General features: G+C 53.9%; 8 protein-coding genes across 8 annotated transcripts; 5 read left to right on the plus strand and 3 right to left on the minus strand.

Moving 5' to 3' along the window:
* The first annotated feature begins 80 nt into the window (after positions 1–80).
* BZA70DRAFT_285584 (armadillo-type protein) lies at positions 81–4,215 on the plus strand. The gene is made up of 3 exons (XM_064913759.1): positions 81–705; positions 783–996; positions 1,066–4,215. The coding sequence occupies exons 1-3, from the start codon at positions 523–525 to the stop codon at positions 3,849–3,851; spliced, it is 3,183 nt and encodes a 1,060-aa protein (XP_064765657.1). The 5' UTR covers positions 81–522; the 3' UTR covers positions 3,852–4,215.
* On the minus strand, positions 4,216–6,401 carry BZA70DRAFT_285587 (sphingolipid delta8-desaturase). Its single transcript, XM_064913760.1, has one exon. The coding sequence runs from the start codon at positions 6,284–6,286 to the stop codon at positions 4,589–4,591; it is 1,698 nt and encodes a 565-aa protein (XP_064765658.1). The 5' UTR covers positions 6,287–6,401; the 3' UTR covers positions 4,216–4,588.
* Positions 6,402–6,431: 30 nt separating this feature from the next.
* On the minus strand, positions 6,432–9,377 carry BZA70DRAFT_285589 (uncharacterized protein). The gene is made up of 2 exons (XM_064913761.1): positions 7,210–9,377; positions 6,432–7,156 (listed from the first exon to the last, which is right to left on the minus strand). The coding sequence occupies exons 1-2, from the start codon at positions 9,244–9,246 to the stop codon at positions 6,503–6,505; spliced, it is 2,691 nt and encodes an 896-aa protein (XP_064765659.1). The 5' UTR covers positions 9,247–9,377; the 3' UTR covers positions 6,432–6,502.
* A 34-nt stretch (positions 9,378–9,411) lies between these two features.
* On the plus strand, positions 9,412–11,942 carry BZA70DRAFT_99549 (uncharacterized protein). The gene is made up of 3 exons (XM_064915600.1): positions 9,412–9,445; positions 9,500–9,776; positions 9,835–11,942. The coding sequence occupies exons 2-3, from the start codon at positions 9,660–9,662 to the stop codon at positions 11,692–11,694; spliced, it is 1,977 nt and encodes a 658-aa protein (XP_064765660.1). The 5' UTR covers positions 9,412–9,445; positions 9,500–9,659; the 3' UTR covers positions 11,695–11,942.
* A 1-nt stretch (position 11,943) lies between these two features.
* Positions 11,944–13,073, plus strand: BZA70DRAFT_99358 (cell division control protein 42). Its single transcript, XM_064915599.1, has 4 exons — positions 11,944–12,131; positions 12,202–12,287; positions 12,362–12,546; positions 12,626–13,073. The coding sequence occupies exons 1-4, from the start codon at positions 12,084–12,086 to the stop codon at positions 12,883–12,885; spliced, it is 579 nt and encodes a 192-aa protein (XP_064765661.1). The 5' UTR covers positions 11,944–12,083; the 3' UTR covers positions 12,886–13,073.
* Positions 13,074–13,772: 699 nt separating this feature from the next.
* Positions 13,773–15,570, plus strand: BZA70DRAFT_285594 (P-loop containing nucleoside triphosphate hydrolase protein). The gene is made up of 4 exons (XM_064913762.1): positions 13,773–14,201; positions 14,270–14,432; positions 14,485–14,549; positions 14,603–15,570. The coding sequence occupies exons 1-4, from the start codon at positions 14,066–14,068 to the stop codon at positions 15,550–15,552; spliced, it is 1,314 nt and encodes a 437-aa protein (XP_064765662.1). The 5' UTR covers positions 13,773–14,065; the 3' UTR covers positions 15,553–15,570.
* Positions 15,571–16,479: 909 nt separating this feature from the next.
* On the plus strand, positions 16,480–17,439 carry BZA70DRAFT_285601 (HSP20-like chaperone). Its single transcript, XM_064913764.1, has one exon. It carries the CDS (start codon positions 16,502–16,504, stop codon positions 17,201–17,203), a length of 702 nt encoding a protein of 233 aa, XP_064765663.1. The 5' UTR covers positions 16,480–16,501; the 3' UTR covers positions 17,204–17,439.
* A 1,638-nt stretch (positions 17,440–19,077) lies between these two features.
* On the minus strand, positions 19,078–20,728 carry BZA70DRAFT_292147 (uncharacterized protein; the record flags this gene model as incomplete). Its single annotated transcript, XM_064914356.1, has 2 exons — positions 19,078–20,184; positions 20,513–20,728. The coding sequence occupies 2 exons, from the start codon at positions 20,726–20,728 to the stop codon at positions 19,078–19,080; spliced, it is 1,323 nt and encodes a 440-aa protein (XP_064765664.1).
* Between the last annotated feature and the right edge of the window lie 695 nt (positions 20,729–21,423).

The following is a 21,423-nucleotide window of genomic DNA, read 5'->3' on the forward strand; positions in this document are numbered from 1 at the left end:
CAGAAACAGAACGCGTCAGGCACGCGCGGTGGTGAAAAGGCGGAGTGTAAAAGGGTTCTGATGTACGCACGTAGAGAGAAGAACAAAGTTCAAAAAGTAAAAAAAAAAACCAGAAAGAGGAGAAAACCTGTTTATTGACCTTTCTGCTCCTCCGCTCCGTATCCTCGTCCTCTGCTTTCTCGCTCGAGCGATATCTTGTTTATTCTTCTGGAATCACCGTCCTGAGCTGTGGGATCCGATCAGCTCTTCTGGGTTTTTCTTGCTGCGTTTGTTCACGGTTTTTGCACTGAGAAGCGGGAAGGACAGACAGACACCGATTCCCTGCAAAGAGGTTGATTGATTTGATTGACGACTTTTCAGCGCTTTGTTATTTTTTCTTTTATTCAGTTCTCGCGCGGTGATTTGTTCTTGCCTCGTTGATTAGTGACGAAAAGACCTCCGACGAAACCTCGTTCACAGTCTACAACTGAATCATCACCTACACCCACCCACACACGTCGACGACCACACACAGCACCAACCATGTCGTCATTACCACCCGAGGCGTCGACCGCGCTGATTACACTGCTCGCGAGTCTGACGTCGGCCGACAACGCCGTGCGATCGAATGCGGAAACTAGTTTGAACGAGGAGTGGATCGCGCAGCGGTTCGAGATCTTGATGGTCGGGCTTGCGGAGCAGACGGTTGTTGCGTCTGAGCCTAGCGTATGTGTTTTTCTGTTTTTTTATGAGAGGAGATAGAGAGAGGTGGGAAGAAGGGAATACTGATTTCATGTGAACAGGTGCGTTCTTTCGCGGCCGTGCTTTTCCGCAGGATCGCCTCGAAGCAACCCGAGGGCACCGACAACATCACCAGCAGAATGTCGGATCAGCTCAGCGAGTCCGCTCGCGCGACCGTCAAGTCGCTGCTTCTGCAGGCTTTGAATAATGAGAGCGTGAACGACGTCCGGCATAAGATCAGCGATACCATCTCTGAGCTTACTATCGGCAATAATGGTTGGTTACTTTTTCTTTGTGTGATTTGATGATCTCGGTCGAAGAGATGGCTGATTGGATATTTAATAGATCGATGGCCTGAACTCCTCGAATTCCTGTTCAACGCTGCAAAGAGCCCCGTCGCAGGCCTCCGGGAAGCCTGTTTCCGGATATTCGCCTCGACGCCCGACATCATCAGCAAGCCCCATCTTCCAGCCGTCGCCGAGATATTTCGCGCCGGTTTCCACGATCCCGACCAGGACGTGCAGATCTCGGCTATCGTCGCCTACACGGCCCTGTTTGGCACTCTCCCCAAGTCCTCCTGGCCGACCTTGCAGCCTCTGCTTCCCGATCTGCTGAACGTGCTGCCTCCGCTCAACACTCCTGACAATACCGAGAAGCTGACGAATGCGCTGACGCCGCTGATCGAGCTCGCCTCGTTCGCGCCCAAGATCTTCCGCCCGATGTTTTCGACAATTATCGAGTTTGGCATTTCCGTCATGAAAAACAAAGAGATGGACGACACCACGCGCGAGAGCGCGCTCGAGCTGCTGACGACGTTTGCCGAGGAAACCCCCGGAATGAGCAAGAAAGAGCCGACCTACGCGTCGTCGATGGTCGTGCAGCTGCTGGCGATGATGACCGAAGTCGGCGAGGACGACGACGAGCAGGCTACCTCCTGGCGCGAGGACGACGATCTCGACAATGACGACGCCGACTCTGTGCACGTCGCCGCGCGCCAGTCGCTCGATCGTCTTGCGCTCAAGCTGGGTGGCAACGTCCTCCTCCCGCCGCTCTTCCAGTGGCTGCCGCAGATGATCTCGTCTGCAAACTGGCAGGAGCGCCACGCGGCTCTCATGGCCATCTCGTCCTTTGCCGAGGGCTGTCGCGAGGTCATGATTGGCGAGCTGTCAAAGGTGCTCGACATGGTCCTGCCGCTGATGCAGGACCCGCACCCGCGCGCGCGCTGGGCGGCCTGTAACGCCGTCGGCCAGATGTCTACTGACTTTGCGCCCGAGCTGCAACGCGATTTCAGCGCGCGCGTGCTCCCCGCGCTCATCCAGACGCTCGAGACACCCGAGCCGCGAGTCCAGGCGCACGCGGCGGCGGCGCTCGTCAACTTTGCCGAGGAGGCCGAGAAAGAGTGGTTGGAGCCCTACCTCGACAGTCTGCTGAGCCATCTGGTTGTGCTGCTGCAGAGCCCGAAGCGGTATGTGCAGGAGCAGGTGCTCACGACGATTGCGATCGTGGCCGACGCGGCGGAGACAAAGTTTGCAAAGTACTACGACACAATCATGCCGATTCTGTTCCAGGTCCTGCAAGGCGACATGGGCAAGGAGTACCGCATGCTCAAGGCCAAGTGCATCGAGTGCTCGTCGCTCATCGCGCTCGCGGTCGGCAAGGAGATGTTTGCGCCCATGTCGGCCCAGCTCATCCACACCTACGCCGCCATCCAGCAAGGCATCGTCGACACCGACGACCCGGCTGCCTCGTACCTTATCCAGGCCTGGGGCCGCGTCTGCCGCGTGCTCGGCGCAGACTTTTTGCCGTACCTCAGCGGCGTCATGCCGCCGTTGCTCGAAGCCGGCAAGCTCGAGCCTGATATCCAAGTGATTGAGGACGCGGCCGAGGCCGAGCAGTTTGATCAAGAAGGGTGGGATGTTATGCCGCTGCAGGGCAAGCACGTCGGCATCCGCACCAGTTTCCTCGAGGACAAGTGCACCGCGATCGAGCTGCTGAGCATTTACGCTGCCGAGCTCGGCGCGGGCTTCGAGCCCTACGTGGCCGAGGTGCTGAACGATATCGTGCTGCCGTCGCTGAACTTCTTCTTCCTCGACAACGTGCGCTTTGCGTCCGCGCAGGCGCTGCCGCATCTGCTGGCTTGCGTCAAGGCGTCGTCGAACTCGAACCCGGCCAAACTCGCCGAGTACTGGCGCGCGGTCGTCAAGAAGCTGCTGGACGCGACCTCGTCCGAGATGTTTGTGGAGATGCTGACGGCGCTCTACCAGTCGCTTTACCAGTGCATCGAGACCGTCGGCGTCAACTGTCTGACGCAGGAGGACATGGCGAACTTTGCCACGTCGCTGGAGTCGAATCTGTCGAATTTCTTGACGCGCGTCAGGCAACGAGACACGCAGGACGACGAGTACGAGGAGTATGATCCCGAGGACAAGGCCGAGGACGCGATTGCGGACGAAGAGCTCGCGAGCGAGATGAACAAGGCGATTCACTCGGTCTTCAACGCGCAGCGGTCGTCGTTCCTGCCCACGTTTGAGAAAGTGATTCCGCTGCTGACGGAGTTTTCGTCGCGGGTCGAGGTCGAGTGCCGCGAGTTTGCGCTCTGCGTGTACGACGACCTGATTGAGTTCTGCGGACCGGACTCGTGGCGGTACAAGGACATGTTCCTGCAGCCGATCGCGCAGTCGCTGATGGACCCTGACTCGACACTGCGACAGGCGTCTGCGTACGGCGTAGGCGTGGCGGCGCAGTTTGGCGGCGAACCGTTCAGCGCGACGGTTGCGTCGGTGATCCCGACGCTGTTCCAGGTGATTTCGGTTCCGGACGCGAGATCGGAAGAGAACGTGCACGCGACCGAGAACGCGTCTGCTGCGATCGCCAAGATCCTGCGATTCAACCGCACGCACGTCGCGAACGTGGACGAGGTCATTGACGCGTGGATCACGACTTTGCCGATCGTGAACGACGAAGAAGCCGCGAGCTACGCGTATTCGTTCCTGGTTGATTTGATTGAGGCGCAGCACCCTGCGGTGTCGAAGCACGCGCAGCATATCGTCGAGAGCGTGAAGAAAGCTACAGAGCAGAACGCAATCATGGGCGCGACCGCAGAGAGGGTGAAGAGAGCGGTTAATTTGTAAAATTTGCTTGCGTGCACTGATGGGGTATTTTTTCCATTTCTATTTATTTTTCTATTGTTTTTAGTTTGTATGAAGTAGTGTAGATTCGTCAGAGACAATAGTATAAATATAATTCATATTTTTATATATCTTTCGAGTTATCAAACGCGGAGGGAGTTGCTGGTACTGAGTTAGCAATACTCAACCCACTTCGCGTTCATACGGATCATAAATCAACACCTACACTCACAACATAAAAAAAGCTGTAAAATCGTATCTCGCCTTTAAGTAGTTATAGCGGGTCGGTATGTTTTTATAGCGCCATGATGTTTAACAGACCGACCAAAAGAATATGAAAAAAAAATGCAGAAAAAAGAGAAAAATTGGCAGGTAGTGTTCGCAACGCCAGTGAACTCCCAATTCTGCGTGATTTTTAAAAAATCCTCTCAACCCCGCCTTCTCGCTGTATCTCACGCTTTGTACAAGTTTTAATTCGAATATTGAAATAGACTAGAGTATTTATTTAAGATGCAGTTAAATCACGGGATATAATCAAAGAGAACAAGGAAAGACTACAGAGGTGGAGCGGCACTGTATATATTTTATAACAACGAATTTTTGCTTCTATTAACCTAGCGCGAGATGATGAAAAACGGAGATAAAAAACAAAGAGGAATAATGATAAGAAAACATCGATGACTGTTTCAGTAAATATGCCGTCTACCCAAACTACAAAAAAAAAGAACACAAAGACAGAACTACATATCGACTTTCCCCGTCGCGAGCAGTTCCTGATTAATATGCTTCGTGCAATCTCTCAAGATAGTAGCCTGCTTCGCGATCTCCGCCAGCCGATCAATGACCTCTTTATTCCCCTCCGCGAAGCCGTAGATGCAATACTGCACGCCGACGTCCTTGCAAAACTCAATCACCGATTTCTGCGCGCTACGGAAGTTATGTCGCGGCATGCGCGGGAACAGGTGGTGCACGGCCTGGAACTGGAGGCCGCCGTGGAAGAAGTCGAGCCAGGTCGGGCAGTCGACGTCCATTGTCGTGCGCAGCATCTTTTGCGCAAAGGACTCGGACGCGCCCAGGTCTGCGGTCGACATTGCAAAGTGCGAGAGCGTGATCTGGACGTGCAGCGGCATCGTCACGATGTGCGAGATCAGCACGTAGCCGATGCGGACCGAGGCGGAGGGGAGCGATTGGTACACGAGTTTGTAGCCGAACCAGTACCAGAAGAAAAACTGGCCGACGATCTCAAAGTACCGCCAGAACGCGGCCCTGCCTTTTGTAGGTCCCTGGCCCAGGAGCAGGTACTGCCACGCGAGCCGGTAGAGGTTGAAGCGGCCGAAGCAGAGGATCGGGTAATAGAGGTAGTTTTGGAAGCGCACAAACACCTGCGCGGCGGCGTCGAACCAGAGCGTTTTCTCGTAGTATGTCGAAAAGACGTTGCCAAACAGCTTTGTCGAGATGGCAAAGAACGGCAGGTGCTGGATATCCGGGTCGTGCACGGGATCGTTGGTGACAAAGTGGTGCACGTTGTGGTTGTATTTCCACCAGCCGACCGACAGACCGCCGACGTACGAGGCAATGAAGGCGCCGACAAAGTTGTCGATGAAGAAATTGTGCGTGATGGCGTAATGCCCGGCGTCGTGCACTGTAAACACAAGCTGATGCCACATGAAGCCGAGGAAAAAGGCAGAGGTCATGTACCACTTTACCTGCAGGAAAAAATACGCCAGCCCGCCGAACATGACGTAGCGCACGCACTCGCGCGCGTAGCCCCAGTAGGTGCACTGGAAGTATCCTTCCCGGAACAGCTTCTCCTCCAGCGCGCGGTACTTTTCCGTAATCGACCGCTGCGTCGCGTAGTCGAGCGAAGGGTATTTCTCCAGGTCCTCGGCCAGCAGCTGCTCTTCGTACTTTGCAAACAACTCCTCAGACGTAGGAACATCGCGCGCAGTCGGCGCGACTACTATCGGCTTCTCTGATTTCTTCTCGATGCTGCTCGCGGCAGTAGCGCCGCCCTTGTTGTGTGTAATGACCCGCCGCCGGGCAGCAGCATTCTCGCAGGTGTCATCATCGTCCGAACTCGTGGCCGAGCCCGAAGACATGGCGCCGACCGACACACCTTCGTCCTCCGTGGCCGCGATCTGCTCTGCAGTTCGAAACACGCCGCCCTGGATCGGCGGGATCATGTTCACCCAGGGCTCCTCAATAACGCCAATCTGGTACTTGCGCGCCATATCCTTTGCTTCCTCGGAATGGTACGAGTTGATCTCGTCCGTCGCGTCGCGACCGACCATGTGCAGCACGACTTTGTCGCTGCCCGGGTGCCGAGGCAGCCAGCTGTCTGGCACGCGCAGCACGCGGTTCTCAAAGATCACAATCATCTTGCCTGAGGCTATCTGCGCCTCGATTTCGCAGGGCGAAAACACCCGTTTGGTCGCCATGGCTGTTGGGGTGGTGGGAGGAGGAGGAGGAGGAGGGGATGGCAGGTGTTAAGCAATAAACTGCTGCACCGCCCTCGGTGCGCCACTTTAGGTTCAGTTCAGCTTCCTGATTGAGTAACTACATATGCTTACTGTATTTACACACTCATATTGCAATTTATGTATTGTCATTGCTGGCTAACAATAAAACAGAACAATCACTTCCCAAGTATTTAATTACAACTTTGCTTTCCCCTCATCAACCAACTCCACCGCCGCCGACGAAATCGCAAGCGCGTCTCCACGCTCAACCACCTTCGTCTGGAAAATAACCTTCTTGCCTCCGTCGACCTTCCACATCTCGATCTTGAGCGTCTCGCCCGGAAACACGTGGCCCGCAAACCGCACCTTGATGTTCTTGAACATGCCGTACTTCTCGTACAGCTTCTTCGCGCTCACGCCGAACGAGCACAGGCCGTGCAGAATCGGGCGCGGCCACTTGCCCACCTTGGCGTACTCGGGGTCGATGTGCAGAGGGTTGTAGTCGCCAGACAGACGGTAGATAGCCGCCTGGTCTTCCGAGGTCTTGAACGTCGTGACAAAGTCCGGAGCGCGCTTGGGAGGCGTGTTGGCGGCAGTCGAGGCGCCGCGGTCCTTGCCCTTCTTGGGACCGCCGAAGCCACCGGAGCCGCGCAGGAAGATCGAGGACTGGTTGTAGAAGATGGGCTTGCCGGTCGCGACGTCGAAGGTCTCGGTGCCGATAACGACGACGGCGGCCTTGCCCTTGTCGACAATCTCCAGCAGCTTCGGCTTGGAGACTAGCTTGCCTCCTTCTGTGTTGAGCGGCCAGGACTTGATCTCGAGGTACTGCTCTCCGTGAAGAAGCATCATCTAGAGGAGGTTAGCCAGTGAACTGAAAAAGAAAAAGGTGCAGAATGACATACCGGGTTGAAGTTGGGAACTAGAGAGCCCATATCAACTGCCTGCTGAGCGGCCAAGTACGGCACGACGCCATAAGAAGGAATGACGGTGAAGTTCTCGTCTCCCTCAAAGACATACTGCAGCTCAGAGGCCTTTGCGCCAATGCCGATGTTGTACAGGATAAGATCGCGAGTGTCGTAAGAAGACTCGTAGTCGTCAAAGGTCATCTCCTGAGGCACGGACGAGCCACTGCTGCTACTGTCGCCAGACACGTTCTCCATATTTCCAAGAATCGGCGCAAGACTCTCCTGCGTGTTCTTGGGATGCGTCGCGCGGCCGTCGTCAAAGTTGGTGATGGCAGCCCACTTGCTCTGAATAGCCTCGGGAAGAAGCGTCTGGTCGACAGGGAAACTGACGCCTCCGGTGCGTTGCCAGCGAGTCTGGCCGATCCAGCCGGAGCCGATCTCAAAGACCGAGCCGGTGGTCGGCGCCTTGTCGGAGCTGAGGAGGACGGTGAGCGGGGCGACGTAGTCGGGCTTGAACGCCTGAACGATTTCCTCGGGCAAAATCGTGCGCGTCATGTTTGTGCCGGCGTTGGGAGCAATGCAGTTGGCGAGAATGTTGTACTTCTTGCCCTCGATCGCGATCGTCTTGGTGAAGCCGAGGATGCCGCACTTTGCGGCCGAGTAGTTCGCCTGGCCAAAGTTGCCGTAAATGCCCGAGGTCGAGGTCGTGTTGACGATCCGGCCGTACTTTTGCTTGAGGAAATAGGGCCACGCCGCCTTTGTGACCTTGTAGGTTCCGCGCAAGTGAACGGAGAGCACCATATCCCACTGCTGCTCAGTCATGCCCGCAAACGACTTGTCGCGCAGAATACCGGCGTTGTTGACGACGACGTGCACGGTGCCGAAAGCGTCGATGGCGGTCTTGACGACAGCGTCTCCGTCCTCGGCCGAGTGCTTGTCGGGAACGGCGGTGCCGGCGCCGTAAAGCTTGTTGATCTCGTTGACGGTGTCGTCGGGGTTGGCGAGATCGTTGATGACGAGCTTTGCGCCGAGCTTGGCAAACAGCAGCGCGTAGGCGCGTCCGAGACCAGCGCCGGAGCCGGTGACGATGACGACCTTGTCCTTGACGTCGACGGGGATCGAGCCCTGCGCGTTGGTAGGCAGGTTCTTGGCGGACTCAAGGAGGGCGAGGAAGTCGTTGGGTCCAGAGGGGTACTGCGCGCCCTTGAAGTCCTCGATCTCGGCCCAGCGGTTGAGGATCGAGGCGGGAGTGAAGGACTCGTCGGTCTTGAAGAGAGTGCCCTGCGCGCGCTCCCAGCGCAGCTTGGCGACGTAGCCGGCGCCGACTTCGTAGATGCCGTTGGTCTCGCCAGTGTCGGCGTGGGCGAGGTAGGCGACGAGAGGGACGACCTTCTCGGGCTTGAGTGCCTTGAGAACGTCCTCGGTCATGATTGTCTGCGTCATGCGCGAGGCGGCGATGGGCGCGATGACGTTTGCGAGGATGTTGTACTTCTCTCCTTCCTTTGCGAGCGTCTCGGTGAAACCGACAAGGCCGAGCTTGGCGGCGGAGTAGTTTGCCTGGCCAAAGGATCCGTAGAGACCGGCAGCGGAGGCGGTGTTGATGATGCGGCCGAACTTTTGCTTGCGGAAGACGGGCCAGGCGGCTTTTGTGGTCTTGAACGCGCCCTTGAGGTGGACGAGCATGATGAGGTCCCAGTCGGAGTCTTTCATGTTTTTGAAGGAGACGTCGCGGAGGATGCCGGCGTTGTTGATGAGGATGTGGACTGCGCCAAAGGCGTCGAGCGCGGTCTGGATGATGCGCTCGCCGTTCTCGACAGAGTCGTAGTTTGCGACGGCCTTGCCGCCGGCTTTCTTGATCTCGTCGACGACGACGTCGGCGGCCTTGGAGGAGGCACCCTCGCCGTTGGTGGAGGCGCCGAGATCGTTGACGACGACGTTTGCACCGCGGGAGGCGAAGAAGAGGGCGTAGGTCCTGCCTAGTCCGCCGCCAGCGCCGGTGACGACGACGGTCTGGCCGTCGTAGCGGAGAGCCATTGTGTAGGTTGAGAGAGAGTAGGGAAGGGTAGAGGAGTAGCAGAAGAGGAGGAGAGGAGGAGTGAATGAGGAACAGGAAGCATCGACAGCGCGGAGGAGCAGTTATATCGACGCTGTGGGGAAGACGTTCGGCCCGAGGTGATTTAAATCGTCTCGTGGGGTTGGGCCCGCATGTGCCGAGGCAAGTGTAATAGATTAGGTAAGCGTGTTATGTAAGCTGATAGTATAAGCACTGACTAATCAACACTATCCTGGCCTCGGAGGTCGTCTCGCGCGCCCGGCTGCGTTCTGGTTTGCAATCATCACCAGCTCGTCCTCTGCCCGACCGTCCAGCATTCGTCTGTCTGCGCGCGCTCAAACCAACCTGCCGTCGCTCAGCCAGCTCAGACAGCTCAGTCTCGCGTGTCTTTGGCATGGACCCAGCCGAGAAGAGCTGTGACGACGACCCCGGCCCGTCGCAAGCGGCTACCCAGCCCTCGCATCGACGCACGAGGTCTGGTTGCTACACCTGCCGCAAGCGTCGCGTGAAGGTGGGTTTGTTGTTGTATGTTCTATGTGTTTGTGATGATTCTAACCTCTTGTTTGTAGTGCGACGAACTGCGGCCTCACTGCAAGCGCTGTCAAAAAGGCAACCGCGAATGCGTCTTCCCTCCAGAGCGGCTGACCATGTCCAAGAAGCAGCGGGCCATTCAAGAGCGCAAACTGCGACGCGCTGCTGCTGCTGCCGCCGCTGCTGCTGCGAATGCGAATGCAAATAGCACTGGTCTGAATGGTTCTGCTGCTGCTTTTGCACCTACTCCCGGTTTTGGAGGCAACGCGCTGCTCGAGGTGACCACTACGAATCCTGATCCGCTCACACTACCCTCGAGCGCGACTACTATCCCAGCTTCAAATCTCCACCAAAACACATCGACCACAGTCTCCTCGATATCACCATCACTCTCTTCCAACTTCGTATCCTCCTCCTCCTCGACCGACGCCCCCGCCTCCTTCTCGTCCTCCTCAACCTCTCCCGCCTCCGCGACAAAACTCTCAATCACGCCCTCGGCCATCCCCCTCAGCCTAGTGACCCCCCAACCCAACCCCTCACAGGCCTGCACAGTCTCTCCCGAAATCGCGCGCCTGTTCAAATACCATGCCGAGCACATCACGCCCTACCACTACTTCCTCTCGCTCGACCCGTTTGACTTTTTCCCCTACATCATCGACGCCGCACCGACATGTGAACCGCTCATGTACGCGCTCGCCTCGTTCACGTCCTACCACTACGCCCTCCGGCATGGCGAGCGCTATCTGGTTGACATGTTTGAGTACTACGAAAAGTGCGTGCACAGTCTGCACGACGCGCTCGCGCAGCCAAACATCCTCGTCATGACCGCCATCCTCACGCTGTCCTGCATCGAGATGTATCTCGGCGACGTCTCGAACGAGGTCCAGCACCAGGACGTCGTCTTCCATCTGGTAGAGACAAACTACACACCCGAAAACTTCTTTGTCGACCAGTACCACATGTACATTTTCGTCTGGCTGCGCACGATCGACGTCCGACGCGCGATGCTGTCAGGCCACTACCTGGTCTTCAACACAAAGTGGAACAACACCCACCGCACTCTGCTCGCGCAGCTGTCTGCCATCTGCGGCACAAACGAAGAGGTCTCGATGCAACTTTTGATTTTCAAGTACATCGTCGACATGGGCGCCATCTTCTCCGAAGTATGCAAGTTCGGCGCCGACGTGCGCGAGGAAAAACTCGCGGGCCACAGCGCCGTGCGCAGGATCGAGGTCCTGCGCGTGCGGAGCATGACCTGGATCGAGTCCTTTGACCGCGCTCTGTTTGAAACCGACGAGATTCCCGAGAACCACGGTCTCTCGCAAGAAGATCACGAGCTGATTCCGCCGATAATCTACAAGCGGCGCGAGATTGGGTTTATCATGGTGATTTACTACGCCTGGAAGCTCTACTTTTCGTCCTACGCGGCGCTTTCCACAACTGGCACGATCGAGGATCCGCAGGAGACGACGGAGATTGCGGTGATGATTGCGCGGATAGTCAACGGCTTCCGCGCGCTGAACCGGACGCATCCCGGCGCACTGTTTGTGCTGCACAACTACCTGTGCACGGCGGCCTTGTTCCTGCCACCTAAACTGCACGTGTGGGTGCGGCGGACACTGGCGCACATCCAGGCGATGGGGTACAACTTCCCGGAGCAAGTGCGGTGGCAGATGGCGTCGGTGTGGAAGGACGACGATCTGTACAAGGGGTGGCTGGAAGGTCTGGAGCCGACGGACGATCCGGCGGACGGCGTGGTGATTCCGTGGAAGCGGCTGCTGCAGGTGAAGATCCCGGAGATGAACCAGGAGCGGATGGGGTTCACGACGTCGATGTCTGAGATGAGGGGTATTTTTGGGACAGGGGTGGATCTGGGTTCGGCGCACATCGGAGCGTAGAACTTGTACTTTACTATTTGTTTACTATGTTGATATTTTGATTTTGTCATGATATTTTTGGGTCTGTATATCTGATTCTGATTTTTGCGGTTCACGGCGTTCGGCTAGACAGAGCTATACGAATATAAAGGATATGTATAGAGGAGAGTATAGAAGAGAGTATATGATATGGAGGAGGAGGAAGAGTTGGCGGAAATGTGGCCGGGTAACGAGGCCCCTTTGAGCGCGTAGTCGGTGAAGCAGAGACACAACAAGCAAACAGCCCACCGCTTCCTCATTTCCTCGTCGCGCCTGCTCTTTTCTGCTCTTCTTGTTGTTTTTGTTTGGCTGTGGTGATTGTTCTTTATTCTCTTTAACTACACTCATCTCTGCTCTGCGCGCTCGAGGCCATGCAGACCATAAAATGTGTCGTCGTGGGCGACGGTGCGGTGGGAAAGGTCTGGCTTTGGCTCTGGTTCTTGCTGGTTGCTACATCTGAAGTTGTTACTGACTATTGAATGCATTCAGACATGTCTTTTGATCTCCTACACTACAAATAAGTTCCCTGCCGACTACGTGCCGACCGTGTTTGACAACTACGCCGTCACCGTAATGTACACCTCACTTCCCCCCACCTCAACGCCCTCTCATATCTACGCAGCTAACCAGATACTATCTGCCCATCTAGGATCGGCGACGAGCCATACACACTCGGACTGTTTGATACCGCCGGTCAGGAGGACTACGACCGTCTCCGGCCACTCAGTTATCCGCAGACAGACGTCTTCCTTGTTTGTTTCAGCGTCACCTCGCCGGCCTCGTTTGAGAACGTGAAGGAGAAGTGGCTGCCGGAGGTGCATCACCACTGTCCAGGTGAGTCTCGATTGTTTTTGTGTTGTTAGTAGCTGTTTGAAGAAAGCAGCAGCAAAGCAGAACTAATCAACTCTCCTAGGCGTCCCATGCCTCATCGTCGGCACCCAAATCGATCTGCGCGACGACCCAACAATAATCGAGCGCCTCGGCCGACAAAAGACACATCCGATCTCGCACGAGACCGGCGAGCGGCTCGCGAAGGAGCTCGGCGCGGTCAAGTACGTCGAGTGCTCGGCGCTCACGCAGAAGGGGCTCAAGTCGGTCTTTGACGAGGCGATCGTGGCCGCGCTTGAACCGCCGGTGCCGAAGAAGAGTAAGAAGGTGTGCACGATATTATAAGCGGCGCGGCTTGAGAGTTGAGAGTTTTTGTTGAATGCGAGGATGGGTAGGATGTAGGTGGTTGTGAGGACGAGTGAGTCTGGTTTGATCTCTTGTCTTTTGTCTTGAGTCAGATACAAGGTCAACAGGAATCATTCAGCCTTGCTTGTCCTATCAATCATCTCGCTTCTACGCATTTGTCCTCATTGTTTGATTCTATCGTTCCCTACCCTTGCTCGCGGTCCCTTTCCTCCCATAACCTCCCTCACTCTACTTTATTCCACCAGCTATCGAAATCCATCTCCATTGCTTATACTATACGTCTATATCTACGTCTCAGCTACCAGCTCGGTCTTGTTTTCTTTCCTGCACTTTTCTTGATCTATCTATTTGTTGTTTATCTCCTGCTTGTCTGCGTTTTTTGGTTTGTGTATGTCTTTTTGTAGTGAGTTGGCGAGGAGGTAAGAAGCTCTTCGTGGAGAGGGCATGATGTGAAATGAGAGAGGGGTACGTATATGTCTCTGCCATGCGTTTTGATGCGGTGCAATAAATGTGAACTTCTACGTTCATTGTAAAAAGTAGAGAGTGTTCGTAGCAGTTGCTGCTCGCTGATTCTGATATCAACCTCCACTCCACCATCCCCTCGCCACTCCCTCATCCTTACCAAACATGCCATAATCCTTACCAATCACCTCCAATCCAAACCTACCTCCTCTCCAAACCCACTACAACAATTCAAAAGCCAAAAACTAGTCAACTAGTCTGTTAATTAAAGCCTGCTTGATAATCAGAGTACATCATGTGACCACTTATCACGTGAGCTGAGCAAAGCGGCGGCGGCGGCGTCGGGGGGAGAGCTTATCACTTTCGGCCCCGGGTCTGGCTTCGTGGGTATTAAGACAGCGATAGTCCGACAGAGAAAGAACAGCGAATTGCGAGAGTCGCTGATACTACGAGCGGGAGTATTTATAAACAGAGAGAAGAAGAGGACAGAGAGAATAATATTGAGAGAGTGCGGGAATTGAATCCGTTGAGCTGAAAGTATAGTTTTGGATCTGAGGTCGATCTATCTATCTTAGAGCGATCTTATTCAGGTTGAATCAGTCAGACAGACGTTTAGTTTCAACTCGCCACATTAAAAGCAGGACCGCCCGCTTTCTATCTACTTCACCAGCACACTCAAGCAAGAGAGCAATCAGCGATGGCGACGACGGATTTCCTAGGCAAGGCCATCGAGATCGTGCAGAAGGCGATTCAGGCCGATACGGCGGAGAACTTTGAGGAGGCTTATAAGCAGTACTACGCCAGTTTGGAGTATTTCATGATGGCCTTGAAGTGTACGTTTTCCTCCTTTGCTTCCATGACTGGACTTATATGGAGCAAGGAGCATGGCTAACGACAGCAGACGAGAAAAACACAAAGAACAAAGAGATGATTAGAAGCAAGACGGCGGAATACATGGACCGCGCGGAGAAGTTGAAGAGTTATATCGAGACTCAGGATAAGAAATCTAAGCGGGCTGTGGGCGCGAATGGGAAGGAGACTGGTAAGAGTGGCGGCAAGTCAAAGTATGTCTACTATTATTTGAGTGAGTGAGGAGTGGTGCTGACAGTGGTGTAGGAAGAAAGGTGATGATAGCGATGACGACGATGCGGATGCAAAGAAGCTACGGAGCGCACTCTCAGGTATGTCGTGTCTTCAATTCGTCTTTTTCTATAGGAAATGCTAACCCCCGCAGGCGCTATTCTCTCTGAAAAGCCCAATGTGAAATGGGAAGACGTCGCCGGTCTCGAGCTCGCGAAAGAAGCTCTGAAAGAAGCCGTCATCCTACCGATCAAGTTCCCGCACCTATTCACGGGAAAACGACGACCAGTCGCCGGTATCCTACTCTACGGCCCGCCCGGAACCGGAAAATCGTACCTCGCGAAAGCAGTCGCGACCGAAGCAAACTCAACCTTCTTCTCTGTCAGCTCGTCCGATCTCGTGAGTAAATGGATGGGCGAGTCCGAGCGCTTGGTCAAGCAGTTGTTTACGATGGCGCGCGAGAACCGGCCGTCGGTGATCTTCATCGACGAAGTGGACGCTCTCTGCGGCCCCCGTGGCGAAGGCGAGTCCGAGGCCTCGCGACGGATCAAGACCGAGCTGCTGGTGCAGATGAACGGCGTGGGCAACGACGCCTCGGGCGTGCTCGTGCTCGGCGCGACGAATATCCCCTGGCAACTCGACTCTGCCATCCGCCGCCGCTTCGAGCGCCGCATCTACATTGCGCTTCCGGAGGTCGAGGCGCGGACGACGATGTTCAAGTTAAACGTGGGCACGACGCCGTGCGAGCTCACGCAGGCCGACTACCGCGCGCTGGGCGAGATGACGGACGGGTACTCTGGCTCTGATATCGCGGTGGCGGTGCGCGACGCGCTGATGCAGCCGGTGCGGAAAGTGCAGATGGCGACGCATTTCAAATGGGTCGAGGCCAGCGACGGCACGCAGAAACTGACGCCGTGCTCGCCCGGCGAGCAGAACGCGATCGAGATGTCGTGGATGGATATCGCGGGCGATCAGCTGCAGGAACCGCCGTTGACGTTCAAGGACTTTGTCAAGGCGGTCAAGTCGTCGAGACCGACGGTGAATGCGGATGATATTCGCAAACATGATGAGTTTACGGCGGATTTTGGGTCGGAGGGGAATTAGTTGTGTTTATTGATGTGTATTTATTCGTATAGTATTTGTTTGATGTAGTGTCTGTTTGTTTTGCTGTCATCTGATTTAGATAATAATACTTTACTAAACCGTCTCTTCTACATTAGTTGCACTATCCAGCAAACCAATTGCGTGATTCCGAGATATCCGCGTAGACTAGAGCAGCTCTATTCACATGCGCAGGACGATTTATGCGTCAATGCACTGTGCTCATACTTGTTTGATGTAGCCTGCTATTTACGTAGGGAAGAAGAGATGAGCGCATAGTTTATGCGGTAGAGAGAAGGATTGAGATCGTGCTCATCTCATGCCATTCTGCAAACTTACACACTTCCACAATCAAAGATCACCAAGAAGATCAATCAGAAAGGGAAAAGCCAGCACCAGACTTGTGACGAAGTCGCGTCGTCGCGCGCCGAAGGGTTGTCGTTGGAGGACATAGTGAGGGGATAAGCGATGATTAAGGGTAGAAATGGAAGTGGATGTTATAGTGGAAGCGCAAGTGATTAGGAGGATCGTAGATGAAGGTTGTAGGTAAGGTTGAGTTGATTATCCGGAAGACTGGGTAAGCCAGGCTAGGCTTCCTTATATGTTACTCTGCGGGCTGCCTCGTTCTATCCTCTCGTCGTAAGAAGTCAGTCTACTCGCCGGAAGGAGCGAGGGGGCTGGATCTTGTGGAGACGAGATGATTCGTGAGGTGCAGCGTGGATAGCCAGCCTTGTGGCCTCATGACAAGACTGCTCCAGGTGCGAACAGAACAGCGATCCAGAAGAACCGACCGACCTCACGTGCCACATTGAATGACGTAAAGTGGCGATACCACGAGACCCTTGGAAACGCGCCGAAAGTTCGCGTGCGCGCGAGAAGGGCATTGACCGGATCGCGGGATCAGGATGGGAAAGCGATGGAATTTCGATGGTGTTGAGTAAGAGGGGGAGGGATGGATATAAATATACCTGCTGGATGCTGTTCTGGTCTGTTTCTGTTCTCTGTCTTTGAATCAAATACATCAAGCGATAGTATCAACAACATCAACATCAACATGTCTCTCTCAAGACTACTCAACTCCTCCGCACTCGGCTTCGGCCCCTCGCGCAACCTCTTCAAACTCCTCGACGACCCCTTCTTCTCCGCCCCTCTCTCCGCACAATTCCAATCTCCGTTCGCCTCCTCTCTTCTGTCGTCCTCGTCTAACGACCTGCCGTTCTCGCGCACGCCGAACTTTGACGTGAAGGAGACGGAGAAGGAGTTTATTCTCCAGGGCGAACTGCCGGGTGTTGAGAAGAAGGATTTGGATATCGAGTTTGTCGATCCGCAGACGTTGAGGGTTAAGGGCGTCGTTGAGAGATCCCAGGAATTCTCCGCGCCGACTGACCCCTCATCCTCCACTGCATCATCCTCCTCCACAGCCGTCACAGCCACCACCCCCTCATCCGACCTCACGCCCGCCGCCAAATCCGCAGGAACAACATGGGCTTCCGAGCGCGTGTACGGCGAGTTCCAGCGCGCGTTCAGGTTCCCGTCGCCGGTGGATACCGAGCACGTGGCCGCCAGTCTGCGCAACGGCATCTTGAACGTCAAGGTGCCGAAGGCTGTCGAGAATCCGACTGCGAAGCGCATCGAGGTGCAGACTGAGGAGTGATCATTTCAGCGGTGAAAAGATGTTTGTCGGCTGGGGTTTTTATGAATTATTCATTGGTGTGGAGTCAAGGGTGATTAACTAATTACTTTGCTTTGCTATGCTTTCTTTTCTCTCTTTTTGCATGTCTTTAATCAGTTATTCAAATTGTTTAAAATGTCTTTGTCAGTTTAGTTTAGTCTCATGTTTTGTCTTGTTCCCACGCCGACAAATAAAATACCAATTATCATTATTAAAAATCTCACAACTGTAGATGAAGCCGTAGCCGTAATACGAAATTTACAAATCCGCGTGTTTGTGTTTTTACGCTTTGCTTGCTTTCCTCTCATTTTGCATGTCTTTATCAATTATTAAAACCGTTTAAAATGTCTTTAGCAGTTTAGTCCAGTCTCAAGTCTTGTCTTATCTCCCACGCCGACAAATAAAACATCAACTGATTTTATAAACATCTTTTAATCGTAGCGGTAGCAGTAGCCGTTTTAGGTAATTCACAAACCCGCGTGTGTTTGTGTCTCTACTCCCATCCAAAAAACTAAACTCAGCCCTGCTATGCTCTTTTAAAGTGACAGCATGTCTCCTCTCTCTCTCTCTCTTTCTTGCGATGGAAATAAGAGAGGTGCTGGATACATTCAAGAGCGGGTGGTGTTGTAGCGTGTATACCTTCATGCATAGTAGAGCTCTACTTTGTGCGCCCTTCTCATTCTCATCCAGTGACAGCCGCGTTTCTTTCCCAATTCGTGGATTTGTTTGTCTGTAGCTCTGCAGTTGCAGTCGCAATCATCTTAGCACGCGCGAGTTCTCACTGAGATATGTACTTCTTCTCCTTAAGACCAGCGTTGCAGATGACAGTTACACATACGCGACGCGAGATCTTTGCATTCGTGTAGATACTTCGATCCCATTTCCAACAAAAACAGAGCCAGAACCAGAACCAGAACCAAAATCAAAACAAGATAAAGAAGAGCAAGAGCAAAACGAAGAAGAAGAAGAAGATTCAAACACGAGCTAACAGTCGCAGTCATCTCATCAAGCACGACTTATCTCAACCCCACCAGTCATAAACATACGTGACGCGAGAGCACTGCGTCTCGCAGAGATACCCCCATTCCATCCCCCAAACAAATACACAAACAGTAGCAGATTTGAACTAGAATTGCAACTCGTTCCGGAATAAGACCAAAAAGCGGACGAAGAGAAGGTTCAAAATACGTGAGAAATTCTGTAAAGATAGCGAGGGCGCGCGCATCTGCGTCGAGGAAACGAGCAACTTCCCTCCCTCCTCCATCATCCACCTATATCTACACCCCTCCCCACCCCCTTCTAATTTCTATCTTCTTCTAATTTTTGGAAAATGCGTTGATATTCAGATATTTCTACTACCCTCTCTGCATCCATCCATCCATCCATCCATCCTCTCTTCTTCCCCTCTTCTCGCTCTGCACCAACACCCTCGTCCTCATCCTCATCTTCTAAAGAAAAATCAATAATAAAATATTACGTCGCGTTAACATGAATGTAAAAAAAAAAGAGAGAGAACCCACACAAACATTATGAATAATAAAGAGTAAAGAGAAAAAAGAGGAAACCTGTATAAATGGACAATGAAAAGAAATAAAAAAAAATGTCGTGTGAAACCATCATTTATATAAAAAGAGATATAAAGATAGGTACATTGTCAAATAGTAGAAAGAAGATGTGAATGAAATAAGAAAAAGAAAACCCTGCAACCCTTTGGAAAAGCCAACACAACATACAAAAGCACAAACCAATAATAATAAAAAAACTGTATAAATGATGAAAAAAAGTCCTTCTCTAGTTTAGGTAATAAGAAGTGGTTTTAGTAATAAAACTGTACACAAACCCTTTTCTAATCTTTTTTAGGCCTTGGTCTGGACCATGGTGGCGGCGGCCAGGACGGCAGGAAGCTCCTCGGCGCCCATGGAGACCATAGCCTTGATCATGAATCCGACAAACAAGAGGGAGAGGATGAGACCCCAGAAGAAGATGTTGAAGGGGACGCTGACGTCGTACTTCTGGCAGTAGTCACCGGCCCAGTACGTTCGTTGACGGGTGGTCTCGTCGTAGGTCGAGATGCACTGGCAGCCAAAGTATCCCTCCTGGCCGTACATCTCCATGCAGTAGCCGTGGCCGCCGGAGCAGTAGTTGGTCATGATCTCGCACTCCTCCTGGGTGGTGTACGAGTCGGCCTCGGCGAGGATGCCGACGGAGAGAGCGGGCGAGGAGTGCTGGTCGCCAAAGGCGCGGGCCTCGAGCGAGCGCTTGGCCTTCTTGGACGAAACCTGCTGCTTCTCGCCACCGGGGAGGAGGACGGCGGTGATGGGGGTCGAGGGCGAGGTCTCGAGCGCGAGCTTCTGGAGAAGCTTGGCGAAGAGAGCAGAGCCGACCTGGTACTGCATCGAGTCGGTGCCGTACTTGAGCATGACGGAGTTCAAGCCGTTGAAGAACAAGACCGCGAGCTGGTTGTCGGACCGGACGGCCTGGGAGAATCCCTCGATGAAGGAGTTCATGGCGAGAGCCTCGTCCATGAAGGCAGCGTCGACGGAGGAGTCGGCGTCAAAGACGGCGCCAAACTCCTCGCCAAAGACGTGAGTGAAGTCCTTGGTGAGGTCAGCGTCGGCAGCGGCAGCGCACTGGGAGCGCGAGATGGACTCCTGGTGGCCCTGGACACAGAGGTCCATGTCGGGGACGACGGTGATGAAGGACTCCTCGGACGAGCCAAAGACGCGGACGCCGAGGTCGCCGATAAGCTGCTGGGCCTCCTTGATGAAGCCGTTGGCAAGGGTGGAGAAGGAGTCGGCGTCGGGGGTGTCGGCGATGAAGAAGGCCGGGCGGGACTCGACGAAGACGTCCTTGGTGTTGCTCACACCGGAGACGATGACGACGACGTTCTCGCTCTTGTCTTTCCAGAGGCCGGTGTGCTCGCCGCTGAAGCGGTCGAGCTCGAGGACCTTCATGTCTTGGCCCTGTGACGTTGTTAGTGTGACTCGAGAGAGAGAGATAGATAATGATGCGATAAGATGATGCTATGAAGAGATGAGTGCACAGATGAATGCAGAGTAGATTGTGTTATCGCTGCGTGTCGCTTGCTCTAAACTTTTCTGTCTTCTTTCTGACTGTAGAGTCCAGATGATGTGGCCTCCAGAGATGATTCCTTTGATGAGTGCAACTTGATTGATGAAAATTGAGCACTGCATGACTTGTGCTTCTCTGTTGTGCTATCTTGCTTCTGCATCTCACTCTTCATATAATCATCTGGCATCTCTTATCGACTTCACTAGAATAAAAACCCACCTGATATCCAAGCTTATGGAAACGCGAGACACCGAGACGCTCGGCAAAGACAAGACGGGCCTCAGCGGGGCGGAGGGAAGGGATGTCGTGCTGGTTAGCGGCGCCGGTCTTGGGGAAGGCAAAGACGGATGCCGGGTGGGCGGCGGCCGCGTCGGCGAGCGGGGCGAGGAGAGCCGCGGCGACGGCAGCGACCTGAGCGATGGGCTGCAACAACATTGCGACGGGAGAGTGTGATGTGAGGTGGGAGGGCTGTTGGGGGAGGATGCAGAGGGAAGGAAGAGGGAGGGAAGGAGGAAGAGAAAAGAGGCGCGCAGGCGGTGCCGGCGGTGTTTGTGCGGTTGTGCCGTAGCCGGAGAGCCAATCGCACGCTGGACTATCGCGCCGGAGCCCGAAGCGGTTAGCGCGAGGATGGCTGCCGGCGTTATCACTCTTTATCGCGGCGGGTTGGTGGGAGGGTTGTGGCATAGGTGGAGAGTGTTTGGGGTACTGATAAGGAGGAGGAGACTGATTGTAGGATGCTTCCTGCCCTCTTCTACGTGAGCAGCAGATATTGTCAGTTGTGTAGTAACTATTCTCATACTGTACATCTCAGAAGTGAAGTGTTGTGTAGTGACTACTGTGCAATGAGCAGATACTCTCTGGCGCAGCAACATAACGACTTGACCGTGTAGATTGCGTCGTCGTCAATCCTCATCTCCATGTATATAAGAAAGAGAGATACTCGACTCTACTACTTAGAAAGACAGAGAGCAGGTGATTATTACAAACACACACAATTATGACGACAACAAATACAGAGCACCGTGTATTAGCATCCCACACCGCACTGGACTCCATAGTTTGATAATTCACAGATAAACAGCAATGCTTATAGCGCGTGTAGAAAAATCAGTTGAAGTAGAATGATGATG

Source organism: Myxozyma melibiosi (genome assembly GCF_037950935.1).
Source record: "Myxozyma melibiosi strain Phaff 52-87 chromosome Unknown BZA70scaffold_16, whole genome shotgun sequence".
In the NCBI taxonomy this organism is placed as follows: domain Eukaryota; kingdom Fungi; phylum Ascomycota; class Lipomycetes; order Lipomycetales; family Lipomycetaceae; genus Myxozyma; species Myxozyma melibiosi.